General features: G+C 43.3%; 1 protein-coding gene across 1 annotated transcript in view; it reads left to right on the top strand.

Annotated features, from left to right (window-relative positions):
- Positions 1-2169: 2169 nt before the first annotated feature.
- The window catches only part of LOC129699604 (alpha-actinin-2-like), a 64394-nt gene continuing 42397 nt past the window's right edge, over positions 2170-24166 (top strand). Inside the window, 1 exon segment of the mRNA XM_055639553.1 lies at positions 2170-2646. Coding sequence (XP_055495528.1) covers positions 2437-2646 — 210 coding nt within the window. The 5' untranslated portion in view covers positions 2170-2436.

Here is a 24166-nt window from a genome sequence, read left to right as displayed (position 1 = left end):
CAATTCGGGCGGGAGAAGTCGCCATTGCCGGTGCCCCACAAAGCAGTGACTGCAGTCTCCCACTGGGGACCCGCGAGCTCCCGGTGCCACCATCCACCGGAGTCTGGTCGCAGCAGCGCGCCACCGCCGCTCTCCACGCTCTGAACCGGCCAGCTCCACGATGGTAGTTCCGCAGCTCCGCCGGCTCCGTGACTTGAGCCCCCAGGTGGTTCCAGTTGGAGGCCGCTCCACGGTGTCAGGCCCCAACGACAACAGAGACCCGACAGGGAAAAGGTCGGGTCCCCGTGCAGGGAAGATATTTTAAAGTTTCCCCCCGCCCCCCACACATACACAGTTAAAAACCCACCACAAACTTTACACTCTACAGGAAAATAAAATAAAAAAAGACAGACGGACTACAGAGTCCGCTGCGACGTCAGTTGCTCCGCCAACCCAATGGTCTTGAAGGGGATGTGGCAGTGTTCCCATGCTCCTGTTTCCCTTGTCCTCCTGCCGGTAGAGGTTATGGGGTTGTGAGATGCCATCAGTGTTCTCTGGTGGTGGAGGGAATGAATGTTTGAGTTATAGAGTCATACAGCGTGGAAGCAGACCCTTCGTCCCAACTTTCCCTCACAGGCCAACATGGTGGCCGACTAGGAAAAGGGGAGATGCAGCGAGACCTGGGTATCATGGTACACCAGTCATTGAAAGTAGGCATGCAGGTGCAGCAGGCAGTGAAGAAAGTGAATGGTATGTTAGTTTTCATAGCAAAGGGATTTGAGTATAGGAGCAGGGAGGTCTACTGCAGTTGTACAGGGTCTTGGTGAGACCACACCTGGAGTATTGCGTACAGTTTTGGTCTCCAAATCTGAGGAAGGACATTATTGCCATAGAGGGAGTGCAGAGAAGGTTCACCAGACTGATTCCTGGGATGTCAGGACTGTCTTATGAGGAAAGACTGGATAGACTTGGTTTATACTCTCTAGAATTTAGGAGATTGAGAGGGGATCTTATAGAAACTTACAAAATTCTTAAGGGGTTGGACAGGCTAGATGCAGGAAGATTGCTCCCGATGTTGGGGAAGTCCAGGACAAGGAGTCACAGCTTAAGGATAAGGGGGAAATTCTTTAAAACCGAGATGAGAAGAACTTTTTTCACACAGAGAGTGGTGAATCTCTGGAACTCTCTGCCGCAGAGGGTAGTCAAGGCCAGTTCATTGGCTATATTTAAGAGGGAGTTAGATGTGGCTAAGGGGATCAGAGGGTATGGAGAGAAGGCAGGTACGGGATACTGAGTTGGATGATCAGCCATGATCATATTGAATGGCGGTGCAGGCTCGAAGGGCCGAATGGCCTACTCCTGCACCTAATTTCTATGTTTCTATGTCCCACCTACACTGTGTTTGTCCATATCCCTCCAAACCTGTCCTATCCATGTACCTATCTAACTGCTTCTTAAACGTTAGGATAGTCCCAGCATCAACTTTGTCCTATGGCAGCTTACTCCATACACCCATCACCTATAGGTGGAGACCTGTTGGGATAATTGTTTAGATAGTGTTGTTTCAACACAGTGTTTCGCACTATCATTAAATCTCACTACACTTTATTCCTGCAAATATTTACTCCAAATTCTCAATATCTGTAATACAAATGCAATGCTGGATGTTACAGCTGTACCAATAAGCACCTCTAAGGCAACCCTGTGAGATAACTATGGGTAGGTGCAATTTAATCAAACTCTTGCCACGTCCAAAATCGTTTTATAAGATAATAAGAGCAGAATTGGGTGATCTATTTTTCCCCTCTCACCCTGTCGAGTCCTGCCTTGTCGAGTCCCTGTAACTTTGAACACGTTTGCCTTTCCATCTGGTGGGGGCAGTTCGGTTTGCATCGCTGCCCTCTCGGGTCCTCTGTGCATTCGATGCAGTGGTGGTCCTCGGGAGCGCGCGTGTCCTTCCCGCTTGGCGTCAAGAGCGCCCCCCCCCACGTGCACGCGCGCCGGAGGTGGGGTCGCGCGATGAGGTGTAGCGGGCGCGAGATTGTCTGCCCATCGTCCCGCCCGGGGTAAGGCGAGTCAAAATAGCAACAGTGTCAGCAGCAGCTTACAACAGTAGCAATACCAGCACAGGGCTACAGCTTGCAACAGTACAGGCACAGGGCTAGCAATACCGGCACAGGGCTAGCTTACAACAGTAGCAATACCGGCAACAGGGCTACAGCTTGCAACAGTAGCAATACCAGCACAGGGCTACAGCTTGCAACAGTAGCAATACCGGCACAGGGCTACAGCTTGCAACAGTAGCAATACCAGCACAGGGCTACAGCTTGCAACAGTAACAGTGCAGGGCTGCACCTTGCAACAGTAACAATAACATCGTAGGGTTTAACCGAGCCGGGTTGCAGATACCCAGAGGGGTTGTATTATTTGTGCAAGCTGTAAGGAGGTGAAACCATCATGTTGACACCGATGGAAAACCGCAGGGTGACCCAGGTAGAAAACCGCAGGGTGACCCAGGTAGAGAGCCACATCACGACCCAGACGGAAGAAAGCTTGCAATACAATCACCACAACTACGAGTACGAGCTGCAGGAATACATGCTGCAAGAGGACGATTGGGACAGGGACCTGCTCCTGGACCCTGCCTGGGAGCAGCAGCAGAGAAAGGTTGGTCAGCTTTTGTTTGCTTGCAACTCTTGTTACTTGAGGGTGAATGTTACCCGCAGTCTTGCTTCACGTCCCGCTGTAAAAAGACTTATCCAGACTAGTGTAGCGCTGAGGGAATTTAGCTCTGTCTGAGGTTCAACCTTTGGAATGGATGGAAATAAAAATCCGGTTGTTTTTTTTTGTGAAGTGAGCAAAATACATATTGTGGTGACCAGTTCGATCTCCACTACAAACAGATCATTAAAATGCTGTTGGGGTGAATTTGGTTGGCTTTTAGTGTTTATGGTAGTGTGCACTTCAAAGCAACATTAGTTATATTGTTGCTTAATGATAGGGTGTTGTTTTATGTGCTCTTTCATTAACACATTTACGTAAACACAAATAGAAGGCAGACCAAATTTAAAAAAATATTACAATAGTCTGCACAAAACAGTTGTACTATAATGTAAAGCAACCTTCTGGTAAAATATTATAATATATGTATTGGGCAGCACAGTGGTGCAGCTTGTGGAGCCACTGCCTGAGCGCCAAAGACTCTGATCGATCCTGACCTTGGGCGCTGTCTTTATAGAGTTTGCATGTTCTCCGTGACCGCATGGGTTCCCTTCAGATGCTATGGTTTCCTCCCACATCCCAAGTCCGTGCTGATTTGTAGGTTAATTGGCTTATGTAAAATTGTTCCTAAGGTGTAGGGAGTGGATGCGAAACTGCGATAACATATAACGAGTGTGAATAGGTGATGGATGATCGGCGTGGACCCGCTGCGCCGGCGAGCCTTGTTTCCATGTTGTTTCAATCAATCAATGCTAAGATCAATATTTGGTTGATGTTAAACACAAAAAGCTGGAGTAACTAACTCAGCGGCACAGGCAGCATCTCTGGAGAGAAGGAGTGAGTAACTTTTCTTGAGACCTTTCTCGACCTGAAACGTCACCTATTCCTTCTCTCCAGAGATGCTGCCTGTGCCGCTGAGTTACTCCAGCTTTTTGTGTCTATCTTCGGTTTAAACCGGCATCTGCAGTTCCTTTCTACACAGTTGATTTATGTTAATGGTCTTGCTCCTCGTTTCTGTCAGGCGTGAGGTATGCTGAGCGTTATAACAGCTGATGATGTCTTCTGCTGAAATAGTTGTGGACCTAATAATAACCAGAGTCTCTACTGTATTATCTCCCCTAATCCATTGTATTAAACCAGAATTACATGCAGCAGTTGCCCCCTAACATTGAGTAACAGTCACACAGTGTGGAAACAGGCCCTTTGGCCCAACTTGCCCACACTGACCAACAAGCCCCATCTACACATCCCCTAAATCTATCCTATCCATGTATCCGTCCAAATGTTTCTTAAATGTAACGATAGTATCTGCCTCAACTATCTCCTCCAGCAGCTCGTTCCATACACCCACCATTGTGTTTTAATAAAAAGGTACCCCTCGGGTTCCTATTAAATCTATCCACCCCTCACCTTAAACGCATGTCCCATGGTTCTCGACTTCTCCTACTCTGGCCAAAAGAGTCTGTGCATTTACCCGATCTATTGCTCGCATGAATTTTTAAATCACTCAAAAATAACACTGTTATATTTGCCAACCTTTAGCGGCTCGGTGCCTTGGAAAGTATTGAATTTGATACCTACACCCTCCCCTACCGACCCTCCCATGATCCCTCCACTCCACCACCTTCAAATTTCTCAATCCCTCCCTGGCTGGATTTCAATCCACGAGAGAACCCAGAAAGGACAGAATATTTTCTTGATGGTGAAAAAATGCAAGCAATGCAGGTTGAAAGCGCTGTGTGGCGCAGGGGAGATTAAAGGGCCTGTCCCACATCGGCGATTTATTAGGCAATTACAGGTGACCAGGCTGTCGCCACATGCTCGCCAGGGTGCCTATATGGTCGTAAGTAGCTCCTCAGTCGCCCAAAGAATCATAGCGTTTTTCTGGTTGCCGCTGGATTTTGAAATGTTCAAAACATTTTGGCGACAGTTGGCTTGATGTCAATGAGCATAGCTTGACTTCTCCTGACGTAGGTGCTGTCGTAGGTTGTCGCCAAGATAACGTAGGTTGTCGCCAGTGCTGACTTTGGTGAATTCCATTGGCAACTACCTACATCAACCGGCGACAGGTACCAGCGACTGAATTGTCTTACCTTGTCATAGCTTGTCGCAGGTGGACGTAGGTTGTCGTAGGTGTGATCATAGGTGGACGTCCTAATGGGTCGCTGGTTGTCGGTAGCTTGCTGTAGCTTGATGTCGACTAAGTGGTAGGTTGTTGTAGACATTGTTGTAGATATTGTCATGGGGGGGGGTCCAGTTGCCATTTTTTCAATGACCTGCTACGACTATGACAGTCGCCAAAAGAAATCGCCTAAGTGGAATAGGCCCATAAAAGAGGACTTGTTGACCTGTGACCTTTGGTACACTGGCTCAGTCGGACCCAGTGGTAAGGGATGTATACCTCCTGGAGTTGAATATTCAGTGTACAGTATTACCTGCAGTTCTAGTTGCCCCATTACAGAACGGATGCGGAGGCTTTGTAGAAGGTGGACAAGAATGTTGCCAGGATTAGAGGGTATTAGCTATAAGGAGAGTTGGACAAATTCAGATTGTTTTTTTCTGGATTGCTGATGGGTGAGGGGAGACCTGACAGCAGTGAATAAAATTATGAGAGGCATAGAGAGGGTAGACAGTCAGAATCTTTTTTTCCAGGTGGAAATGCTGAAGTTTCCAAGGTGAAAATGTCAAAGACTAGAGGGTACAGCTTCAAAATGAGAGGGGCAAGGTTTAAATGAAATGTGTGGAGCACATTTATATTACACAGAGGGTAGTGGTATGCCTAAAACATAGAGGGTGGTGGTGGTGGAGGCAGATAAGATTGTAACATTTATGAGGCTTTTAGATAGGCACAGAGATGTGCAGGAAATGGAGGGGTATGGATCATGTTCAGGCAGATGAGATTAGTTTATTTTGGCAATAAGTTCAACACAGGCATTGTGGGCCAAAAGGACGGTTCTGGTGCAATACTTTTCTAGGTTCTATGTTTTATTTGAAAGGGATGGATTAGAAGGAAAAGTGGTAGTCTTTAGATTAACAACTTGCGTAATATATCTGGGAATGTTTGGTTTAGACTTGTGGACAGACCCCGTACCCTTGACATCTGTACTAATCACCACCCTCTAAAGAAATTCTTCCTCGTCTCCTTTCTAAAAGTACGTCCTTTTATTCTGAGGCTTTAGTCTGGTCCTAGACTCTCCCACTAGTTCAGTTTACCAGTTCTGTTCAGAGATATGGCATGAAAACAGGGCCCATATCAACCATTAATCACCCATTCACACTAGTTCAATGTTATCCTTCTTTTTCCATTCACTCCCCACACACTCGGGGCAATTTACAAAAGGCCAATTCATGTACAAATCTGCACATCTTTGATAGACACAAAATGCTGGAGCAACCCAGCGGGTCCGGCAACATCACTGGAGAAACAGAACAGGCAACATTTCGGGTCAGAACCCTTCTTCAAGTAGAAACATCCTCTTCGCATCCACTCTATCCAGGCCTTTTACTGTTCGGTAAGTTTCAATGATATCCCCCCCCCCACTCATCCTTTTAAACTCCAGCTCCAATTTATCACTGGAAGGTGGGATCAATAGTACAATATGTCTGGAATGGAACAGTATGTTATTTTGTCTCCTTTTAAATAAACTAGTGGAATATTTGAGCAGCATCTTTGAAAGGAAAGTACGTTGTCATTTGTCACATTGTTCAGCATCATATCATAATGTATGGCCATTTTCATTGAAGTTGCTGAACTCAGATTTCAAAAGTATAGACAATAGACAATAGGTGCAGGAGTAGGCCATTCGGCCTTTCGAGCCAGCACCGCCATTCAATGTGATCATGGCTGATCATCCCCAATCAGTACCCCATTCCTGACTTTTCCCCATATCCCCTGAATACGCTATTTTTAAGAGCCCTATCTAGCTCTCTCTTGAAAGCATCCAGGGAACCTGCCTCCACTGCCCTCTGATGCAGAGAATTCCACAGACTCACCACTCTCTGTGAGGAAAAAGTGTTTCCTCGTCTCCGTTCTAAATGGCTTACTCCTTATTCTTAAACTGTGGCCCCTGGTTCTGGACTCTAATTATGTGGGTACAGAATCTCATCAGGGACATAAATGTGTGCTTAGCTCTCAGTCTGAGACAGAGAGTCATGTTATAAAACGTACATACGCCCAATATCTGCTCCCCATTGAACTTCATGCCTGGATTCTGGTGTAAAGCACTGGATAGAGCAGCGCGATGGTAGAGTCGCTGCCGTAAGGGGCTGTCCCACTGCGGCGACCTAATCCGCGAGTTCTGGCGAGTTTGCCCTCGACATGCTTGCAGCATGGTCGACACGAGGTCGTAGGAGGTCTTTGTAACTCTCCTTCATGCTTGAGAGTAGTCCCCGCATACTCAAGGCTTCAGCTAGGTCATGGCGTATTTTTCAACATAATGAAAAATGCCCGCGAGTAAAAAAAGGTCACCATGGAAAAAAATCAATACTTTTTTTACTCGTAGGTTTAGTCGTAGTAGGTCGGCATGTTATTTGTAGGTAATCGAGGGGAGTCGAAGGTAATTGAAGGTAGTTGTAGATAGTCTTCAACGTAGTCGAAGGGGGATCGAAGGAGGTCGTCTTCACTCTCCACTATTCAGTGTCCAATTTTCCCAAAGCTAGTCTTCAACATGGTCGAAGGAGGTCTTCAACATGGTCAAAGGAGGTCTTCAACATGACATTTTTTCAAACTCTCTTAAACTCTTCTAAACTCGCCAGTTAGTTCGCCGCAGTGGAACAGCCCCATTACAGTGCCAGAGACCCTGGCTCGATCCTGATTATGGGTGCTGTCTGTATGGAGTTTGTACATTCTCTCTGTCACTGCATGGGTTTCTCCGGCTGCTTCGGCTTCCTCCCACGCTCCACAGATTTGTAGATTAATTGGTTTCGGTAAAATTGTAAATTTTCCCTCGTGTGTAGAATAGTGCTAGTGCACGGGGTGATCGCTGGTTGGCGCGGACTCGATGGCTGATCGGCCTGTTTCCATGCTGTTTCTATAAAGTCTAAAGTTGTGTTAAAATCATACACAGCCAATGTCGGTTCTGCACCATGTCAGGATTCTGGCACAGCAAGACCACTTTGCATACGGCAGCTCTGAAATATATGTTTAAGAGGGAACTCCAGATGTTGGTTTATAGTGAAGATAGACACAAAAAGCTGGAGTAACTCAGCGGGACAGGCAGCATCTCTGGAGAGAAGGAATGGGTAACGTTTCGAGTCTGAAGATGGGTCTCGACCAGAAACATCACCCGTTTCTTCTCTTCAGAGATGCTGCCTGTCCTGCTGAGTTACTCCAGCATTTTGTGTCTAGCTTTGAAATATATATTTAAATTCTCCCTGTGACCACTTGGGTTTTCTCCGGGTGCTCCAGTTTCCCCCCACACTCCACAGACGTACAGCTTTGTATGTTAATTAGCTTCAGTAGGTTGTAAAGAAAATTGTCCCTAGTGTGTGTGTGTGTAGGTTAGTGTATGGGGGTGATTGCTGGTAAACATGGATTCAGTGGGCCGAATGGCCTCTTTCTGCGCTGTATCTCTAAAGTCATCCAAACAAACCCTTCATTGTTGGTCTTGATTTGTTGCTGCCTGGCTGTTCCCTGCACATTAAATATAACAGATTCCAAATGGTGAAGGGATTCACCTCACAGTGGGAGGAAAAGCCAACTGTAATGATAATTATAGAGGCCCTTTAGTTTGGAAACCATGCACAGGGGCCTGAAATGAAAGGATTTGCAAAGTAACATAAATTACTGATGCAGTCATAGATGTATGCCCATCTCAAGTTCCTGTCGGGCTCAGCACTGCTCAGTAGAGCTAGATGACCTTGCTCCAGTTGTTGTTTGGATACTGATTATTTGGAGAGGAACATGGGAACTAATGAGTCATTAGCAATGAATAACAGGCATTCGCAAAGTACATTGTTTATAATAACATTAAATGGAAGAAGATTGCAACTTTAGAGGAAACTGGGGCGCTCAGAGGAAACCCACATGGTCACAGGGAGAATGTGCAAACTCCACATGGACAGTACCCGAGATCAGGATTGAACCTGGGTCTCTGGCATTATGACGTTGCAGCACTACCAGCTGCATCACTAAATTTCACTGAAGGGTGTACCTTTAATTGTATGAGAGATCAAAAGTGTTACCATGCAAGGTTTCCCAGTTTGTGTTCACATTTAGCGCCACACCCCAGCAAGTACTGCGCAGTTAGGTGGCCGATGAGACTGCTTTCAGTATCTAATATGTGGATAAGTGGTGTGTGGAGAAATGGATGTTTACTGTCCCATTTTTTTTATTTAAAGTCTGCTTCATGCTCCCAAGTCCAGCTGACATATTTCATCACAGCTGCAGGATATGTACGTATTCTGCACGTCCAAAATAGGAACTGATTGTATTTCCCGGGAATCCAGGGACAAAATATTGCAAAAATGCGATCTGCCAGCCGGGATTTTAGAACTTGCTGCCTGAAAGCTTTGTAAGTAACCCAAGCTAAAATACTGATCGCAGATGTCACCACCTGTAACGCTGTAATCTGGATGCTTGCATTCTATAACCATTGTGTTACTTCATGACTGGGTGGAAGAATGTTCTGCTGGTTTTCCTCGAAGTATAACTGTTAGCATTGTTTGGCGGAATGCCTTTTGACTCCATACATATCCTTGACATTTTAATAATCAGTGTTGGTTGATAATTTTAGGAACAATAGTCATGCCTTATTTTAAAAAGCTTAGTGTTGGCTTTGTAGATCTGCAGGTGCTGGTTTTCCAAAAAAAAAGACACAAAGTGCCGGAGTAATTCAGTGGGTCAGGCAGCATCTCTGCAGAAATCAATCAATCCAATTCCAGAACATCGATAGGTGACGTTTCAGATCAGGACACTTCTTCAAACTGATTGTGGTGGCAGGGATTGGGAGGGGGGGGGGGGGGGGGGGGGGGGGGGGGGGGGGGTGGGGGGGAGGATGGTGGGGGGGATGGTGGGACAAAGCTTAGTGAGTGATAGGTGGATACAGGTGAGAGGGAGTTTTTTGAAAGGCAGGTAGTAGCAATGTTACAAAATTTTGAGATTTAAAAAGTCAAGTCTGCAATTTATCCCATCAGATAAAGCATAAAAATAAGTTTAATTTGACACCTAATTCACTTTCATATCTCAAGTATTTAAAAAGTTATGGCCATTTTCATACTCGGAAATTAGCATCTTGTTCCCTATTGATTTTCTATGGACATAACAAAAATGTTGTGATCGTGTGCAGTCAAAAGCCCATAACCTTCTTAAAAATTAAGAGAACTGATTGAAATTTTCAGTTATCGTAGATTGAACCATTCTGAAACAAATATAAAATAATCTTACTTGGATTACCTGAAATTAAAGGATATAATTAGTTAGTTACCCAAGTGTAGCTAATTTCAAACTTCAATTACTAGATCTAAACATCTATCCATTTCTTAATAAATGATTAATATTTTTAAATAGCCTGTGTCCAAATAATATTCATAAATAATTCACGATAAAACATGATTTTTAAATCTCATTTACATTAATTTATAGGCCAAATGGAAGGAATTTAGTGTTCAATTGCTGTAAATTAAAGTCCATTTAAATCAGCTTTCTAGTGGGTTCCTGTGAACGCGCTGGTTTAGAACATTCACATTGCGGTAGATTTGTGCCCTCAAATGCCCAGAAAAATACTGCGGGATATAATGGGCCCAAAATGAGCTACTCGCAATATTAAACTTTGTATAAAGGGATCTTAAGAAGCCCTTTTTAATGTAAAAATAAGCAGCCTACCTTCTGTTATTTGCTCTATGCGACCCTGACAGCTGCCGGTGGTCGCAGGTTTAGAGATTGATTTTTAAACTACTATAACTATTATACGAGGCCTTTAAAACTAATAATAGCTTTTGCGACGGGGTCTTCCAGCGATTTTTCGTTAATAATTAACTAGGCTGAACATCTTCGATTTGAACAGCCTGGAGAAAATCGCGTTTTAAACCCGCCCCCCTCTAAACGGCGCCAAAATCGCGCACACCCGCAGCGACAGATTTTCAGCGACGCTTCAGTTAGGCTTTGCAAAATACCTACTTTGATTATACCAGTTGTGAATTATGTGGTTGTTTTAGCTTGGCAGTTAATGGCATGAGTACATTTGTACACTTTATCTCACCTGCCTTTGATTATTCCATGTGTTCCCCAGAGACTTTCCAATATGTCTTGTTAATTTTTTTTCCATTTTGGGCCGTTTTTGTTTTAAAAAATTGCCACTACTTCCTTGATGATCTTCAGGGTGAAGGAGGAGCATTGGGGATGATATTGAGAATCACAAGTTGCTGCATCAGAAACCCTGCATGAATGGTTAAAAAAAAAGTACACAACCTCCTGCTCTCTGTTGCCTATCAGATTGGAAACCTAGAGTGATACATCGTGGAAACAGGCCTGGCCGACAACCTTGCCGACACCAACCAATTAGTTTGGGTTAGGTAGACGGCGAGGAAACGGGCCCATCAGCTCTCTCAGTCCACGTTCACCAACGTACACTAACACTATCCTACACACTAGGGACAATTTACAATCTTTACCAAAGCCAATAAACCTACAAACCTGTACGTCTTTGGAGTGTGGGAGGAAACTGGAGCACCCTGAGAAAGCTGTCTCGGGGAGAAAGGTCAAACTCCATACAGACAGCACCCGTAGTCAGGATTGAACCCATCTCCAGAGGCATCTTTTTAAGAGGTAAATCTATTCAAGTGCAGGATGACACTTTTAACCCGATCTTTCTACCCAAACCCAACATGTAGATTATCAGGTGCTGCTTAAATCACACACATTTAGTTGTACTAAATACGCCTGTGGCTGGATTGAACCATGGATGATGACAGTAAATGCTAAATGGGAAGCTTGAAAAGCAATGCGAAACACGATGCCAGCTGTCAGTATCTTGAGTTGGAGTCACAACTGTTTGCTCTGGTGTTCTCATTCTCTGAAGAATGTGTTCTCCTTTGTAACAGCGAAGGTGAAACCCAAGGACTTTCCAGTCTGCCCATTCCTGAGCCTCATTAATGTTGCATGTCACCAACGTTATACTCTTCTAATTCATGGAATTACTGAACAGTTTATTCACCGTCCTACATGTATTTATCTGTTCATGTCCTTTGTTGTCCCTTTATAATATTTTATGACACCTAGAGTTAACATTTGTTGATGAGTCTGGAAATTTAGCAAGTTTGCAACGCTAAGGCTTATTCTGTGGCCTAGTATTCCAATGTAAATTTAAATGATTAATTTCAATAAACATTTTAAAGCTAATGAATCATAAAACAGAAATGAACATGAACCCTTCATCGCATTTTAGTTTTGTTTATTGTTAGTATAATGTGTACTGAGGTAAAGTGAAAAGCTTTTCTTTGCATGCTATCGAATCAAAGGAAATACTAAATACGAATACAATCAAATCGTCCACAGTGCACATAAAAATGGATAAAGGGTACAACATTTTGTGCAAAGATATAACATTGAAGTCCAATAAAGTTGAATTAAAGATAGTTCCATCTCCAATGAGGTCAGGACCACACTCTAGCTAATGAGAGGACGGTTCAGTTGCCTGATAACAGCTGGGAAGAAGCTGTCCCTGAATCTGGAGGTATGTGTAGGAAGGAACGGCAGATGCTGGTTTAAACAGAATCTGGAAGAATGTGTTTTCAAACTTCTGTTCCTCTTGCCTGAAGGGGGAGGGAGAAGATGGAGTGACTGGTATAAGACTGGTCCTTGATTATGTTTTTTGAGGCTGCGTTAAGTATAGATGGAGTCAATGGATGGTTTGTGTGATGGTCTGGGCTGTGTCCAGTTACAACACCATTCTGCTTTCAAAAAATGATTATATTTTTATTGCCCCATCCCGTTCATTCTTTCTTCTCATTGCTCTGCAATTTCTTGTGGCCTTGGATGGTGTTGTTCTTGGATGGTGCTGTTCCTGATATGATGTTATAGCTGTCATGGTCATAGTCTGATCCTCAGTCCCACTCTGCATTCTAAATCCTACTGTAAGAAGATGGGCGACAAAGAGCAGGCAGCTAATTGAAAAGGCAACGATTAATGCAATGGGTTGTGTTGTATCTCCCTAGCTCTGGGATATTAGGGTCAGAGACATACAGCATGGAACCAGGCCCTCCATTCCAACTTGCTCACAGTGACCAACATTCCCCATCTACACTCAACCCTGCCTGCACTTGGTCCATAACCCTCTAAACCTATCTATCCATGTATCTGTCCAATTGTCTCTTAGCCATTGTGATAGTACCTTATTCAACTATCTCCTGTGGCAGCTTGTTTCATACACCTTCCACTCTTTGTGTAAAAACAAAAAGTTGGAAAGGGTGCAGAGAAGATTTGTGAGGATGTTGCTAGGACTCTAGCGTCTGAGCTATGGGGAGAGGTTTAACTTATCTGCAGCACCTGGACTGAATTCTCAGAATGGGTGCTTCGCAAAAGCACCAGGTTCAGGAATAGCTACTTCCCCACAGCCATCAGGCTATTAAACTTGACTCGGACAAAACTCTGAACATTAATAGCCCATTATCTGTTTATTTGCACATCATCAGTTTATTTATTCATGTGTGTATATATTTATATAATGGTATATGGACACATTGATCTGTTCTGTACTCATGCCTACTATGTTCTGTTGTGCTGAAGCAAAGCAAGAATTTTGTTGTCCTATCAGGGACACATGATAATAAACTCTCATGAACATTGAATCTTGAATGGGTTGGTTTAAAACTTCCACCTACACACAAATGTTCATTTAGTTGTATTATTTGCAGCTTCCTGATGGATCTAGAGTTATTATTTTTCATATGCACCAACAATGGATCCATGAATTTCTTGCTTGCAGCAGCGTAACAGGTGAGGGAGGGTGATTAGTAGAAAGTTCTGTGGTATTTCATGGTCATGTTTACCTAAATGTAATGAAATCTTTGCATATCGTTAGTTCAATGACATACAGTACCTGCTATACATTAGGCATAATCATACTAAGTATAAGAGTATAAGATGGTAGACTATATGGAGTCCATATGAGTCGCCACATTTTAGAATCCATCTTGTACTCTTCAAAAGAAGGGTGGAGATAGTAACAAAAGCCAGAGATGAAAGGAAGGCAAAAATAATAAAGAAGAGGAGGAGTGAAATGTAGGTTTAAGGTGAAGGGGAAAAGATTTAATCGGATTCTGAGGGGTGACCTTTTCACACAAAGGATGGTGTGTGTATGGAACAAGCTGCCAGAGGAGGTGGTTGAGGCTGGGGCTATCCCAATGTTTAAGAAGCAATTAGACAGGTACATGGATTGGACAGTTTGGAGGGATGTGGACCAAACGCAGACATATGGGATAAGTGTAGCTGGGAGATGTTGGCCAGAGTGAGCAAATTGGGCCGAAGGGGCTGTTTCCACACTGTATCAGTGTTTGACATTTAATTACGGCCTTTGTAGATTGTTGAAAAATATCATTTTTGCTTTAATCAATTTTTTTAGATTTTCCTTATCTTTGTTCAAGTAAAAGGCTTGCTCTCTCTTTCTCAGCCACTGAATAATTTCCCATATATCCAAAAGCAAGGCAACTCGAGTGCAATTCTTTTATTTTTGGTTAATTATGTCAATATTTATGTTGATATTATATCTTGGTTTGTACATTATACTACTGTTTTTTTTAGTTTAAAGGCCACATGTTTAAACAGATTACTCAATTGTGCTTTGTGAAAAAATATGTACCTTAACCTTAAAATACATCAACATTTAAACCTTTAGCATTAAATGTCAGTCCTCTCCTTATTGATTTGTAACAAATGCAGATTTCTTACAAATATCATTTATTCTGCAAGCTTCTTGTTCTGCTTTCAAAAGATATTCATGGAGTGAAGTTGACTATTACCACATCTTGTCTGTATTGTCTGCATGTGCCCAAGAGTGGATGATTTTGGAAATATTTTATCAGACTTTAGAGATGCAGGGTGTAAATAGGCCCTTCTGCCCACCAAATCCTCACCCACTAGCGATCACGCTGTACACTAACACTATCCTATCTGGATTGTACCCGGGTCTCTGGTGCTGTAAGGCACTAACTCTACCACTGCGCCACAATGCAGCACCTACTTTGTTGGTTTTTGTTTTGTCTGATAGTGGGAAGAGTTGGGCTCTCAACACTGATGCCTTGTGGATGCCACCATTTACTTGCATCCAGACCATCAAACATCCAGGAACCATTTTTCTCTGTTCTTTCTATTGACTACTTCATGTGGCAAAGTTGCATGCTTACAATTGGGTTTTGCACTATAGTAAAGTAGGACCCCATTGTATTTAGTGGTTTTCATCTTCTATTAACTGTGGTACATTTCTCCTTACTTAAAAGACCCAATACCAAAGTGTGAAGAAGGGTCAGAAACAGAAACATCCCCCATGCTTTTTCTCCAGAGATGTTGCCTGACCTGCTGAGTTACTCCAGCTCTTTGGATCTGTCACTAATACAACATATCTCTTTATTGAACTTTTTAAATGTATTGAACTTTTTATTGTTTGTTTTATTATATTATCTATTGAGTGCTGTGTTTACAGGCCATTAGACTTTAGACTTTGCAGACTTTAGAGATACAACGCGGATACAGGTCCTTGAGTCCACGCCAACCGGCGATCACCCCATACATTAACATTATCATTATCCTACACACTAGGGATACATTAACATTATCCTACACACTAGGGACAATTTACAATTTTACTGAAGCTGATTAACTTGTAATCCGTACATCTCTCGAGTGTGGAAGGAAGCCAGAGCACCCACGTGGTCTCAGGGAGAACGTACAAACTCCTTACAGCCAGCGCCCGTGGTCAGGTTTGGACTCGGGTCTCTGTTGCTGTAAGGCAGCAACTCGACCGCTGCACCACAGTGCCGGTTATGCTGCTGCGAGGGGCGGCACAGTAACACAGCTGTAGAGTTGCTGCCTTACATTGTCAGAGACCCGGGTTCGATCCACAATACGGTTGATGTTTATACATTCTACTTGTGACCGTGTGCGTTTCCTCCGCGTGCTCTGGTTTCCTCCTACATTCGCAAAACATGCAGGTTTGTAGGTTAAATGGCTTCTGTAAATTGTCCCTAGTGTGTAGGATAGTAACTGTACGGATGATCACTGGTCGATGTGGACTCGGTGGGACATATGTTTCCACACTGTATGACTAAAACTAAAAGTAAGAATTTTGTTATTCCATTTGGTACGTGTACCATTGTAGACTCTTAACATTAAGAGATCAGTATCAGTTCAATTGTGGCAGGGAAAGATTATTAAAAAAAAACATCAAAAACATTTTTTTTAAATGTAATTAATTCATAGATGAATTTAACATGGCAACCTAGACCCAGCCTTTTGGTAATGTGTAGTCATAAATGGGAATTTGGATACTTTACCTCTGACATGGGCATTGTGATATTTCAGTCTGAGAACAGTCATTGCTGAACGTTTGAAGTTTGGCAGGCAGAATTCTGACAGTCGACCAATGTTGATATGAATTAGGATCAAGTTGCCACCAGTTGTCAGAGCTTTCATTTGACATTCGTCAAACTCGCTGTGTCCTGTCGCGCAATAATCTGTATCCATTATTGTACATTGTAATTTAAAAGGAGAGACGGAGTGCTTTATAATGAGATGCCTTGTAACATAATAGATGACATTTTGGGCAAGGCAGTGTAAAATGAGCTAATAAAAAGGAACTGCAGATGCTGGTTTATACCAAACATAGGCACAAAGTGCTGGAGTAACTCAGTGGGTCGGGCAACATCTCTGGAGAAAATGGATTGTTGACTTTCTGCGCTCCCATGGTCTCGCAGAGCTTCCCTTCATACATTGGCTTGGTCATGGAAGCAAGGTTTCCATGAAGGACCTGAAGGAATCAAACATTTTAACAGTAGTTTCATGTGCACTGACGTTAGCTGTTTTTGTAAAATAATAGTTTCTTTTAATTTACCTGAAATAGAAATCCCCATCTATCATTGGCAAGATATGAGTTTGAGTCACTGAATCCAATAGTCCAGATATCTGGCCACTGGACATTAACCACTGTAATATTGTATGTTCATTCCATCAAATTGAATGAAATGAAGGAAAAACGATGAGTCTTCTGACCTTGAACATGGAGTTTGGATAACCTCCCTTACACAGCAGTTAGCAGCAGGCTGAAATGTCACGGAGATCAGCATCCCAAAACGATCCAGAAGCCAGGAATCTGAGACTGTCCATGACCTTAATTCCCCCGGCAGTGTAATCCAGCCTGTGTTTGGGGTCACACATTCTGACCCCTTTGTTTTTTATGGTGTAAATTAGTGGAAAATTACAGCGTTGAGTGGAAAAATGCTGGGTTCTGTGGCAGCAGTGGTGACGGATCTAAAGTCACTCATTTTGAGGAACCTGATCATTGGTGATAAAGTGAGAGTCACTTGTCTTGGGGAATCTGACCTTTACCTTTACACACATGCCGTGTGATGATAAGATTGGAGGATCAAGAAAGCGTGCCAAATTGCTTCTGCTTGCTATTGCTTACATTCTTGTACAATGCCTATTGTAAATTACTTGCTCTGGGGAACACTTGGAACTCCAAGCGAGTGACAGGTTGTGGACCAGAGTAAGTCCCACAGGGTGACAAATAAATTTGTTGAAGCAAGAACAGTGTGTTGGTTCAGGATATTTACTGAGGAAAGATTGAGGGGAAAATAATCCAGTTTAACAATTCCAACAAAGACTGTCTTGGTGTGGCCAGCCCGTCTGTCTGTGAACGCTGGGTGGATACAATCTTGGGTGCTAGGAACATGTGTGTCAACTCTCACTTGATATCCACGATTGTCTGTGCTGCCCCTGACACGTGGAGTCATGGACCATTGGCCCAACTTGCCCATGCCGACCAAGATGCCCCATCTACACCAGTCACACCTGCCCAAGTCATCATGGAATCAGTAATGGAACCTTACGGCCCAACTTGCTCATGTTGACCAAGATGCCCTGTCTACACTAGTCTTACCTACCCTCTGAACCTTTTCTATCTATGCACCTATCCCAATGTCTTTTAAATATTGTTACAGTACCTGCCACAATTACCTCCTCGGGCAGCTCATTCCAGATACCCACCAGAAAAAGTTTCCCCTTGGGTTCCTATTAAATCTTTCCCCTCTCACCTTGAACCAATGTCCACTGGTTTTTGAATCCCCTACTTTGGGTAAAAGACTCAGCTTTCACCCCTCATCCCCCTGCACTCACGGAATAAAGTCCTAGACTGTCCAACATCTCCCTGTACCTCTAGCTCTCGAGTTTAGGCAAAATCCTCATGAATTTGATTCTCATGACATTTCTAGCCAAACAGCATTCATCCTATAGCAGCGTGTCCAAAACTGAATGCAAAAGTAAAATGCAGCCTCACCAATGTTGGAAGGACCCCAATTTGTGGACCCCACATTGGCCCCATCAGCCATCTCAGAACCCACACATTTGTAACGGAGGAGCCATTCTTGATCCTGTGACCATGCCAAAGAAGATAATGTCTACTTGCATCAATTCTCAACCAATCTATTTCTTCAGTTACCCCTTTAATAGTTTTATTTCACATTCTACCATCAATCTTTTCATCATTTAATCACTCCTCCAACTTATCACTGGTTGCGCATATTTAAGGTGATGGATAGGCTGTTAATTGAGCAGCCCAGACCATCACACTAGCCAACCTCCCATTGACTCCATCAACACTTTACGCTGCCTCGGCTAAACCACCAATATAATCAATGACATAGAAACATAGAAATAGGTACAGGGATAGGCCATTCGGCCCTTCGAGCCAGCACCACCATTCAATATGATTATGGCTGATCATCCAAAATCAGCACCCGGTTCCTGATTTTTTTTTCTCCATATTCCTCGATTCCTTTAACCCTAACAGCTTAATCCTCTCCCTCTTCCATCAGGGAAGAAGCATAGAAGTGTGAAAACACGCACCTCCAGATTCGGGAACAGTTTCTTCCCAGCTGTTATAAGGCAACTGAACAAACCTATCACCAATTAGAATGGGGTCCTGAGCTTGTATCTATCTCATTGGCAACCCTCAGACTATCTTTAATGGGACTTTACCTTGCACTAAACGTTATTCCCTTCATTCTATACCTGTACACTGATTGTAATCATAGTGCAGGAAGGAACTGCAGGTGCCAGTTTACACCGAAAATTGTCTTCCCACTGACTGGATAGCACAGAACAGGAAAGCATTTCACTATAGTTCGGTAGACGTGACAATAAATTAAACTAAACGATGTTTCACCGTAGATGATGACTTGTGGATACAGTATTTCTGTACTTGTGGATACAGTATTTCTGTCTAAACCTCTCCTATCCTATCCATGGATCTGTCTAAATTCATCCTCTTTCATCAAAATCTGCAAGATGGGAAGGGCTAGACTTAGTAAGAACCTGAGGGGTTGTTTTTCACTCGGAGGGTGGTAGATGTATGGAATAAGCTGCCAGAGAAGTTAGTTGAGACAGGTACCTGTACTATAACTGTATATAAAATACACTTGGACAGATACATGAATAGGATATTAGAGCGACATGGGGCAAAGGCAGGCGTGGAGCTAGCTTAGATGGGGCATCTTGGTTGGCATGGGCAAGTTGGGCTAATGGTCCTGTTTCCATGCTGTATGACCCTGACGTTTAGAATAAAATATAGAATTAAATTCAGTTTAGAGATACAGCGCGGAAACAGGCCCTTCGGCCCACCGAATCCAGGCCGACCAGCGATCCCCATACACTAGCACTAACTTACACACTAGGGGCAATTTACAATTGTTATCAAAGCCAATTAACCTACAAACCTGCATGTCTATGGAGTGGGGGAGGAAACCGGAGCTCCAAGAGAAAACCCACGCAGTCGTTGGGGAGGACGTACAACCCCCGTACAGACAGCACCCGTAGTCAGGATCGAACCTGCCGCTGGAAGGCAGCAACTCTACCATTGTGCCGCCCTACCAATAGGTTTTCTTCTTGCTCAGTTAAACTGGTGAAATGCACAGGTTTCCACTGGACATACCAATACTAGGGAGGAGACAGATAACATTTTATCTAAAAATTGGTGTTTGTTGGATGTTAAGGTTTAGAATAGTTGAAACATTGAGGCGTGTGTATAGAGAAGTAAAACTTGATGAGGATAGCTTATATTTAAAACTGGTGAAATGAAACAAACTTTTTAGGAAACATTACTGCTTTTGAAGATTGCTTTGCTGATGAGTATTTTTTGGTTGCATCCTGTTTTGAATTAACTTTTCAAGTTTCTGCCCAAAAATCATTCCAGTTCCCAATAGTGCAAGCCCAAAATATTGAACTATCCACAGCACATTGTTAATCACAAAATCATTCTGGGTCATTCCAATCTCTCCTTTATGAGTTGGTGCCAAACATAATTAGCCTCGAATGTCATAGTCATACAGTGTGGAAGCAGGCGCTTTGACCCCACCTGCCCTCGCCGACCAACATAGTCCTGTTTGCCCGTGTTTGTCCCATATCCCTCCAACCTATCCTATCCATGCACCTGTATAAATGTTTTTAAGTGTTACATGGAAACATAGAAATTAAGTGCAGGAGTAGGCCATTCGGCCCTTCGAGCCTGCACTGCCATTCAATATGATCATGGCTGATTATCCAACTCGGTATCCTGTATCTGCCTTCTCTCCATACCCCCTGATCCCTTTAGCCACAAGGGCCACATCTAACTCCCTCTTAAATATGGCCAATGAACTGGCCTCAACTACCTTCTGTGGCAGAGAATTCCAGAGATTCACCACTCTGTGTGTGAAAAATGTTTTTCTCATCTCGGTCCTAAAAGATTTCCCCCTTATCCTTAAACTGTTACCCCTTGTTCTGGACTTCCCCAACATCGGGAACAATCTTCCTGCATCTAGCCTGTCCAACCCCTTAAGAATTTTGTTAGTTTCTATAAGATTCCCCCTCAGTCTTTTAAATTCTAGCGAGTACAAGCCGAGTCTATCCAGTCTTTCTTCATATGAAAGTCCTGACATCCCAGGAATCAGTCTGGTGAACCTTCTCTGTACTCCCTCTACGGCAAGAATGTATTTTCTCAGATTAGGAGACCAAAACTGTACGCAATACTCCAGGTGTGGTCTCACCCCTTTGTGCAACAAAAAAAAAATGTCCCTCGGGTTCCAATAAAATCTTTTCCCCCTCACCTTAAACCTACTTCCTCTGGTTCTTAATTCCCCTATTGTGGGTAAAGGGCTCCATGCATTTATTCTATCTATTCCTCTCATGATCTTCAACACCTCTACCTGCTGGCTGGCACATTCATGAAATTCACTTTTCACATGAAAACAAGCTCTATAGCTTTCAAATTTGATCTCTTGGGTTTCTAGTCATAGAACTATAATTCCTGTTTGGACCTTAAGCCTGAATGATGCCTGGCTTGGAGGATATTAGTTGTAAGAAGAGGTTGAATACTTAGATTGTATTTTTCCTGGCATGCAGGAGAGTGAGGAGAGACTTGATAGAAATATATAAAATGATGAGGGGGGGGTAGATAGGGTAGACGTTCAGAGCTTATACCCAGGTGGAAGATGAGAGGGCATAGCTTTAAGTTGAGAGGGGCAAAGGTGTGGGGCAAGTTTTTAACAAAGAGGTGGTCAGTGCAGGTAGGGGTATGCACGATATCCAAGTTTGCTGATGATATGACGTAGGTGGAGGAGCAGTTAGTGTGGAGAAAGCAGGGGCTCTGTAGAAGGACTTGGACAGGTTGGGAGAGTGGGCTGAGAAGTGGCAGATGGAATAGAGCGTAGCAAAGTGTGGAGTCATGCATTTTGGTAGTAGGAATAAAGAGGTAAACTCTTTCTAAATGGCGCTTTGAGGCAACAACTCTGCCACTGTGCATCGTGCCGCTTGCAGCGGTAGAGATGCTGCCTTACAGCGCCAGAGACCCGGGTTGATCCTGACTGCGGGTGCTCTCTGTATGGAGTTTTGTACGTTCATCCTGTGACCACATGGGCTTTCTCCGGGCGCTCCAACCTTCTCCTACATTCCAAAGACATGCAGGTTTGTAGGTTAATTGGCTTCTGTAAATTGTTCCTAGTGTGTAGGATAGAACAAGTGTAGTGGCGATCATAGGTTGGCATGGACTCAGTGGGGACGACGGGCCTGTTTCTGTGTTGTATCACTAAACTAAACTAAACAGAGTAGAAAAATAACTTACATAAGGCTTTTTACAGAAGTCAATTAACCTACAAACCTGCATGCCTTTGGAGTGTGGGAGAAAGCAGCAGCGTCCGGGAGATACCCATGCAGTCACGGGGAGAACATTCAAACTCCATACAGACAGCACCCATAGTCATCTATGTTCTTTCTTTCAAACTCCCTTCCTCAGGATTTCATTGTTCTGCATTTACTGGTATCACTTTCAATGCTCTCCTCACATTCCAGATAGAACTTTACTGATTGTCTTCTGTTTTGCTGTTTCTTTCTTCCCACTTTCCACAAGCCTTTTTAATTTTGTTTCTTGCTTTTATTTCAGTTCCTAGTTTCTACCTTTTTATTTTCCCATGATTTTAAATAATTGGAAACAGCTTTTCTAATATCTCCAAATTGTAACTTTTGGTCAAAATGCCTTAAAGGATCAAAGCTATATTATAATTATTTGAGTATTAAAGCTGTTGTTTTGTCAAAGTTGCCTGATTTTGAAGCATTGGTACAGGGCTTTTAACCTGTTTAAAAGCATAATTGAAGTATAAACGATTAAGATTGAACAGGCTGAATTTAGATATCAAATGTAGAAACGAGGAACTGCAGATGCTGGTTTACAGAAAAGAACAATAAGTTATAAAGACTGAGCATGCCGCTTTTAGTTTAGTTTATTGTCATGTGTACTGAGGTACAGTGAAAAGTTTTTTAGTTGTGCACTATCTAGTCAGCAGAAAGACTATACATGATTACAACCAAGCCATCACAGTGTACAGATACAGGATAATGGGAATTGGATTTTGTGCAAGATTTGGAAATAAAATGTAGAAACAAGGAACTGCAGATGCTGATTTACACAAAAGAACACACAATGTTGGATTAATTCAGCGGGTCAGGAAACATCTCTGAAATCTCGGCATCTTTTTTACGAATAAAATGTTTTGTTACTCTTGAGTTCTCTGACCTATCGGATATAATTTCTATTGTTCAGTCCTGTCCCTGTTGAAGCTGAAACCTGACAGCAGTTCATCCTTTGCTGTCAAATGTCAAACTCATTGATGTCTCTGCTTAATCTTCCCTGGCAGAAACTGACTGCCGTACATCCGCCAGTGTCTCTGAGATACCGGCTGGGATTTCTATGTTGGCTACACTCTGTAACTAGATCTGCTGCTGCATTAGCCACAGGTCCCCATTTTGAATGTTGAGGAGGTGCGAGAGAGAGTTCTTGGCAATGCTGCTTCGCCAGTCTAGGCGTCTGAATGGATTACTGCCCCAAATAGAAACTAGTCATGTTGCTTGTGCTGGGATATGCTCCAACACAGCAGATATCTTACAATTGGTACAGTGCTGTCATACCCTCTCCTGTCCTTCATGTGAACTCTGAAGTTCAAGCTTCACCACTGCTGCATTCCATGATGATGCTCAAAGGAACTACATGAGACCCCCCCCCCCACACGCCTCCCTTCCTAGTGCCACCACTAAAGGTGTTTGAATCACTGCTTGTATTTAGAGTAAAGTGGGGCTATGGATTTTGAGCTGGAGTGGGTTATTGCAATTATTATATTTTAATTTCATGGAAAATACAACACTATATGTTTTCACTGTAACTTTCTCTCCTGTTATAGAAAATAGGTGCAGGAGGAGGCCATTCGGCTCTTCGAGCCAGCACCGCCATTCATTGTGATCATGGCTCATCGTCCCCTATCAATAACCCGTGCCTGCCTTCTCCCCATATCCCTTGACTCCACTAGCCCCTAGAGCTCTATCTATCTCTTAAATCCATCCAGTGATTTGACCTCCACTGCCCTCTGTGGCAGGGAATTCCATAAATTCACAACTCTCTGGGTGAAAAAGTTTTTCCTCACCTCGGTCTTGAATGACCTCCCTTTTATTCTAAGACTGTGGCCCCTGGTTCTGGACTCGCCCAGCATTGGGAACATTTTTCCTGCATCTAGCTTGTCCAGTCCTTTTATAATTTTATATGTTTCTATAAGATTCCCCCTCATCCTTCTAAACTCCAGTGAATACAAGCCTAGTCTTTTCAGTCTTTCCTCATATGACAGTCCCGCCATCCCAAGGATCAATCTCGTGAACCTACGCTGCACTGCCTCAATCACAAGGATGTCCTTCCTCAAATTAAAGACCAAAAATGTACACAACACTCTCGATGTGGCCTCA

Source organism: Leucoraja erinacea, chromosome 8, assembly GCF_028641065.1.
Source record: "Leucoraja erinacea ecotype New England chromosome 8, Leri_hhj_1, whole genome shotgun sequence".
NCBI classification, from domain to species: domain Eukaryota; kingdom Metazoa; phylum Chordata; class Chondrichthyes; order Rajiformes; family Rajidae; genus Leucoraja; species Leucoraja erinaceus.
This window is presented reverse-complemented; position numbering and strand designations above follow the sequence as displayed.